The sequence below is a fragment of the Trichomycterus rosablanca genome, chromosome 9 (assembly GCF_030014385.1).
Source record: "Trichomycterus rosablanca isolate fTriRos1 chromosome 9, fTriRos1.hap1, whole genome shotgun sequence".
Lineage (NCBI taxonomy): Eukaryota > Metazoa > Chordata > Actinopteri > Siluriformes > Trichomycteridae > Trichomycterus > Trichomycterus rosablanca.
The window spans coordinates 10,755,776-10,763,472 of NC_085996.1; the positions used below are offsets into that span (position 1 = coordinate 10,755,776).

Genomic DNA, 7,697 nt, shown 5'->3' on the forward strand with positions numbered 1-7,697 from the left:
ATGCTGGTCAGAGCATCCAGCACCAAAGAGGAACATTAGGCTCAAGTTAGTGTTTCTGGACAGGGTGCCAGTACTTTAAAGGGCTACACACTCCTTTTACTCAATCACTCACACTTCTTCTTGTTCCTTAGCCTTTGTCCCGTTTTTTTTTTTTTTGGTTACGGGGTCGGCATTTCCGGCTTTTTCCTGTTAGGGGTTGCCGGCAGCATTTGGCACAGTTTTTACGCCGGATGCCCTTCCTGACACAACCCTCCCTATTTATCCGGGCTTGGGACCGGCACTACAATGCACTGGTTTGTGCATCTAGCGGCGCGGTAGCTATAGGACAATTCAGTGTTTCCAATTAGCCTGGCTGCATGTTTTTGGACTGTGGGAGCACCCGGAGGAAACCCACGCGGACACGGGGAGAACATGCAAACTCCGCACAGAAAGGACCCTTTCTACCCACTAAGCCACCGTGCCACCCTACTCAATCACTCACACATAAATGAAAAATTTGGCACAGGCAGTGGCAGAAGTTAAAAATCAAACTCAAGTATCCAGATTTTATATGTAGCACCCACACTACCAGCCCGTGCAGCCCGACCTTGAAAAAAATCTTTCTTTGTCCTTATGAGACCTTCTAACTGAGTTTTATCTGAAGGACATTGTAAGATTGTTGCTTGTTTGTCCTTGAGCAACAAAATTCTTCCTGATTAGAATACAAAGACTTCTGTATGTCGATCTAGAATGTAAATGCACTTGGTTTTGGATGTGATGTTCGGGTGTGTGCTGTGCGCAAACTTTCAGTCTTTTGTGCACTGGTGTGACTGATGTTCAGTGAACAGCGTCTTGCTGTCAGTGAGCAGAGACGTGCGCTGTCCATACGGCTGATGATGAATAAAAGCGGGCGGCTCTCGGTGCGCAGCTGCCGCTCCTCTCACTCACTGGCGCACTTGTTGCGGCGCGTCGGTGAGCACGTGACCGCGCGCGCTCCGGAGAGGCGTAATAAATATACAGAGCGCGCTCTTCACTCTCACTGTGCAAAAGAGCGCAATCACACACAGCCTGTGATTCCTCGGAAGTGTTACTGCATCACACTTCTTACCATGTACAACTCGTTATTACAGTGTGAGAGCGCACTTTACAAGCGCGTAACTGTTGTTTTGGGTGCATAGATCAATTCTGGTCTGATTGGATTAATCCGTGGATCCGGGAGCAAAGACCGCAAAGAGCTCCATATCTGCAGGAACTATGTGAAGGTACAGAAAAACACTTTCCTGTTGCTTTCTTACTGTTTTTGCTTTTGTTTGATGTTTTTTTTTTCTTTTATAAACGATTTTAATATTGTTAATGCTCACCTTTAATGAATTTACTTGAAGAATTTATTTACATATTCCAAATTATACTTATTTTCAAGCAGTCAACCATTTTTAAGCAATATATTTCTTTTTCTTTTTTTTCAAGATAGTGATTAGTATTGTGGCTGCTGTAGTAGTTTTGTCATAGTTATTATTTTTACTGAGTAGAATCACTATTTCTAAATGTTCTTTAACACCAATGTGTATTTATTTATTTATTTATGAATTTGTATTATTTTTTGTCTTTTTTAGAAACTTTTTAATTTCCCAAATTTATTATTATTATTTTATTATCATTATTATCAATAATTATAATAATAATAATAAATAAAATAATTTAAAAAAAAATCTAAATGTTCTTTAACACCAATGTGTATTTTTTTAATTTATTTATGAATTTCTTATTTCCCAAATTATTATTAATAATAACAATAATAACACAATAATAATAATAATTAACTCATTTCCACGTATTTTTAATAACATGTATTTATCGTTGATTTTAAGTATTCTTGTTTTTTTTTTACCTATTCTGACATTCTCATGACATCTGTGTTTCAAAATAACACTTTTATGCATTATGTTGTTGTTGTTAAGAGTATAACAATTTCCCTGATGTTAATAAAGTTCCAATCAAAACGTATGAGGATAAAACACTCCCTTTGGTCAGACTGCTATACTATCTTTTGTGGGAACCTGCTGTCTACAACGTATACAATTTTGTGAAACCATTGCCGATGATTGTCAATAGGGTTAAATTAACAGCACCTAATCAGTGAGCATAACTCATGCTGTTTTTTTAATAGGGTTATTAAAATGATTAAAATGTATATGTTTGGGTAAATCAATACTGGTGAGTGGATTCTCTTGTCACCTTGCGTTAGAGACTCATTATTCTACAGACTGCATCTCATTTTGTTGAGTACCCACTGGTCCGCAGTGATTCCCCAGTGTGTGGACCCTAGAGGTCTCTCAGATAAGAACCTATCCCTTCTGAAATGTCTTCTATTAAATGTTTCATTTTATGATTAATTTGACATTTCATCAGCTTGAAAGTATCTGTGGCCAGCAATCAAACACAATTAAAGGGTTGATCATAAAACCTAGAAACTAGTTGAAGCGTTTTGGACATAATGTTCCATTAGTATCCAGTAACTCCCGGTAATAAAGACAGCATACAGTTTTTATGCATTTAATCTTCTGTTAGTACCATTATGTTGGTAATGCATTACTTTGATTGAACTCTCCTGAGCTTTTGTGGTTATAATTGATGTGTAGGAGATTCACTCTGTACAACCTTCTTTTTCCAATAGATTTTGTGCGACACTCTTTTGGCCACAGCACTTCCCTCTTAGAAGCAGACATGAAGTCTGTTCTGGATGGCGTAGCAGACACCACCTTCAGGACCATCACCTCTGGTCTCCAGTATCTTGGCTCCAACGACGCCAGCTATGATGACCCTACTATCAACGCTGATTTTGTCAAGGGTGGCTATTCATTTCAGAAGCCACCATCTGCCTTCCGCAGTAACTCTTTTCCAGATAAAGTAGCCCCAAATGAGGAGCTAATTATAAAAGGGCTGCCCTTTGCCCCAACCAATGCCACGGATCTGTTCGGGAACCAGAGCCTGGCTGAGGAAGGGGGAAATGTACAATGTGGGGAGAACTTCATGGACATGGAATGCTTCATGATCTTGACTCCAAACCAGCAGTTAGCCGTAGCTGTTATGTCTCTAATACTTGGTACCTTTACAGTGCTGGAGAACCTAGTGGTACTGTGTGTGATCTTGCATTCGCGTACCCTGCGATGCAGACCATCCTACCACTTTATCGGCAGCCTGGCTGTGGCAGACCTACTGGGCAGTGTCATTTTTGTGTATAGTTTTTTGGACTTCCACATCTTTCATCGCAAAGACAGTCCCAACATATTTCTCTTTAAGCTTGGAGGTGTCACAGCATCCTTTACCGCCTCTGTGGGAAGTCTCTTTCTAACGGCCATTGATCGATATATTTCGATCCATCGACCGCTGGCCTATCGGCGCATTGTGACACGCACCAAGGCAGTGATTGCTTTCTGCATGATGTGGACTATTTCCATCATCATTGCAGTGTTGCCTCTTCTCGGCTGGAACTGCAAAAGCTTGAAATCGGTGTGTTCGGACATCTTCCCCCTCATTGATGAAAATTACCTGATGTTCTGGATTGGCGTGACAAGCATCCTATTGATCTTCATCATCTACGCGTACATGTACATTCTATGGAAAGCACACCACCATGCTGTCCGAATGCTCAGCCGGACCTCACAGAAGAGCTTGGTTGTCTATTCCACAGATGGAACCAAGGTTCAGACCACCCGACCAGAGCAGGCCAGAATGGACATACGTCTTGCCAAGACTCTCCTCCTTATCCTGGTGGTTCTTGTAATCTGCTGGGGCCCCTTGTTGGCAATAATGGTGTATGACCTATTCTGGAAGATGACTGATGACATCAAGATCGTTTTTGCCTTCTGCAGCATGCTCTGCTTGTTCAACTCCACCGTGAACCCAATAATCTACGCCTTGAGAAGTAAGGATCTGCGTCGGGCCTTCCTAGCGGCTTTTCAGGGGTGCAGGAGCAGCAGCAACACACTGCAGCTGGACAACAGCTTGGAGTCAGACTGCCAGAACCGCAACCTGAAGATCCATGCTAACCGAGCAGCCGAGAGTTGTGTCAAGACTACTGTGAAAATCGCTAAAGTTACGATGTCCGTCTCCACTGACACCTCAGCTGAAGCTGTCTGATGGACCAGGGAACTGCTTCCAGGGTGGGTGAAGGGGGATTAAACAATCAAGCCATGTGTGGAGCTTGGTGGTGTATGTGTTCATAGAAAATTCTACCAAAAACTCTGATTTATAAAGGACAATGTGGCGGACAGGAGGTCCGACTAAAGCACAAAGGGTGTGGCGCATTTGGTCATTTTTACTGTCGGATGATGTTTGCCTATGTGGCAACTTATTAAAGTGCCAAAATTGTTCTTCAAAGTGAGGACATCCTATTCAATCATGGCATCAATACTTGTAGTGGGATTCCTACTATTTCCGTGCCATTCTTGTTAATCATATCACTTAACTGAACATGTTGTGAATGGTGTAATGAAGGCGTACTATATTTTTATACTTTGGAAAATCAGGTTCTTGAACAATGATACCTTCTCTCATGGGGACAAGGGGCTATTGATCTTTTTAGAAATGTTTTAGATGTACCGTATGTAAATATTGTAAAGAACTGGTAAACACTGTACTGTATATAATCCATTCAGTTGTACGTAAATAACAAATGGCAAATTCTGTGCAAATTCTGTTAATAAATCAAACACTGAATATTGTTAATACTGTCCTTTAGAAAAATACTGTATACTGAAAAGTGTGAATATTGACTTTTATATTGTTAATTAACATGTTGAGTCTTCATTTATGTGGTGTTGTTCCCAGCTTTTGAAGACTCTTATCCTAGGTCATATTTTGGGTCACTTACTGTAACTTCTTTCTGACTGTTTGTTTAGGTTGTTGTTTTTATGGCAGATTATACTGGTTTGTTGTACCTAGGTCAGAACAATTTCTGGATGAATTTATTACCCAAATAACAGTGATATAGTCCAGCCTGAAACCACTGTAGACTGGACTATATTACTGGTAACAAGTATAATATGGTATACTGTAAAATAAAAATAAATCATCCAGTCAGTATATACAAACCACTGCTAGTCATCATTTTTGGCCAGAATTAGCTTTAATCTACTTATCTGCACAACAAAGAAAAAAAGAAAATACATGTCATGGATTTAAAAAAACTACCATAATATATTCAGAAGTGTACATTTTGCTATTCCACTGTAACAACTGTGCTGTGGTGTTTTTGCTCAACTTATTATTGTGGTCGAAAAACAGTCAAGATGCTGTTGCAGCTGTCCTGTTGTGCAGAAATGTATCAGTCTCTGTAATTAAAGGTGGTACAAAACATGAGCTTAAAGAAGCTTACGATAGTTTGTGTAATGAGGTACAGATACTAATGACATTTAAAACTGTTATGTATAGATATTTTCTTCTGTTTGTTTTTTTAAATAAAGGTGTTCAAATTGTATTAAAAGCAGCTTTTTGGTGTGCTGGCTACACCTCAGATAAAATAAATGCATTAAGTAAACTGTGTTCAACCTTTTTTGGACTGGTTTCTTACCAATAACAAGCCAGATTAGGGATCAGAAACAGAACAAACCTATTTAAAATGATTTATTCATGTATAGTTCATGTGAAAGAAAATGTCAGTGATTTTAGGTAAGCTAAGTTCATCCAGATTTTGAAAGTCAACAATTAAAGAACTAAAAAAGGCTGCTCAGGTGGTGCAGTAGTAAAATACACTAGCGCACCAGAGCTGGGATTTCAAATATATCGTATCGAATCTCAGCTCTGCCATCCGGCTGGGGTGGGCGGCCACATGAACATCGATTGGCTGTTGTTTAGGGATGAGAAAGCTGGACTAGGGTTCCTCATAACTGGTGCAATTACAACCTCTGCTGGCTGATTGATGGCGCCTGCACAGAGTTGGGGAATAATGCTGATCAGGGTGTGGCTCTCAGTGCACAAAGCTGATTCACATTGAGCTTGCCTCGTGCAGGTGAAAAGAGGCACTCGGTACTGCTTACGTGTCGGAGAGGGCGTGTGTCAGTTGCGAAGCTTCTTAGTCAGCAGTGAAGGGTTGTATCAGTATAGGTAAAGTGTAACGCAACCAGGGTAATTGGATACGACTAGATTAGGGGAGAAAATTGGGGGAAATAAATGGGAGAAAAAGAGGGAAAAAAAACCTAAAAAAATTCAGCCCCAGCCTTCAAGCCATGTTTAAAATGCACATGCAAAATAAAACACGGATATGTGCTAATTAGTTAAATAGTGCCTGTCATGTCTGTTTTCACCTTCTATTTATGGAGTTTGGTGCAGCCATACCGACTGTAGATTTTTAACACTTCTTTTATTGTCAGATTTGACATGTCTGATGGTTACCACATATAAGAAAACATCCAATTTCTGCCCGTCAATCATCCTCTCACTAATGCTGGTCCCCGCTCCTGATTGGGGAGGACGAGGCTGCTCCACGCCCCCTCCGACACGTGCACAGCAATCGAACATCTTATCACCTACACTTGACGAGTGCAGTGCAGTACAGCGCTGTGTACGGAGAGCCACACCCTCTACCGCACTCCTTTCCCATCTCTGTGCAGGCCCCACCAACCAGCCAGCAGAGGTCGTAATCGCACTAGTCTGAGAGAGAGCCCCCATCTGGCTTTTAGTCCCGCCCCTTATCTGAACAACAGGCCAATCGTTGTTCATGTGGCCGTTCAGCCTCAGCCAGCAGGCAGCTGTTCTGGTGAACAGCGTGTTTTTACAGCTGCGCCACCTGAGCGGCTAGTAACTCCTTTTAAGAAAATAATTCCAAAGCCTCATTCATTGTTTCTTTTATAGCCACGCCCAAACACATGATTAGCAAGCAAACAGAACATGTCCTTGTGCTGGTTGGTTAAATATTTTCTGCCACTTACCCGCCACATTCTTATGTTTACAAAAAGCACATTTTTTCCCAGACAAATAGATTTTTTGCCAGGTCCCAGAATATAAGAATCAATTAAAAGACAATTTTCTTATCATGCCTACAAACAAATCAGAGTGACATGAGTGTTTTGTTTTATTGGATTTCTGCAAAACTATGTCTCCACAAAGCGGGGTTATTTTGGTTTATTTGGTTTATATGAAAATGTTTCACTTCTATAGATACAGACTGTCACAAGTTTTTTTTGTTTTTCTGTATTTCACAGCTGCACTGTGCATATTTACATTAGTTAATTTACACCAGTTAAAGTATGAGATGCGTTACAAAAGAAAGGAAAAACCAATGAATGAGAAAAATACATAACTAGTGCAGATGCTTTCAGACACTTTATGCATAATACAAAAAGATAATGAATAGTTTACCATGTTTTATCAAACTTTTGGTCTACAGATACAGATATGTGGAAAAAGGGATATGGTCAGATTAGTCATTTTTCACAACACTCTTGTATGGAGGCACATGCACCAGAGAAACGCTACAGGTCTTTAATGCTTGACTCCTACAGTGAGGGGGGTCTGGTGGCTCTGTTTTTCATAGTTTGCATCAATTTGTTTTTCGTAGTAAAAGGGGTCGCCATAAATCATAGCACTGTAAGCCTGACTAAATTCTATTTTGTTAATTTAGTCTTGCACTTTATACTTAATATGTGGTTTGAAACCAGCCATTGGTACATTTAGAAGTGTAATTTAATTTTTTTTCAAAAGTTACTATTACCATCTTT

General features: G+C 40.2%; 1 protein-coding gene across 1 annotated transcript; it reads left to right on the forward strand.

The window, feature by feature from the left end:
• Positions 1-1,039: 1,039 nt before the first annotated feature.
• cnr1 (cannabinoid receptor 1) lies at positions 1,040-4,635 on the forward strand. The gene is made up of 2 exons (XM_063001129.1): positions 1,040-1,241; positions 2,654-4,635. The coding sequence occupies exon 2, from the start codon at positions 2,704-2,706 to the stop codon at positions 4,117-4,119; it is 1,416 nt and encodes a 471-aa protein (XP_062857199.1). The 5' UTR covers positions 1,040-1,241; positions 2,654-2,703; the 3' UTR covers positions 4,120-4,635.
• Positions 4,636-7,697: the final 3,062 nt, after the last annotated feature.

Coding starts and splice junctions, on each gene's coding strand:
- cnr1 (XM_063001129.1), top strand. CDS start 2,704: ATGAAGTCTGTTCTGGATGGCGTAGCAGACACCACCTTCAGGACCATC.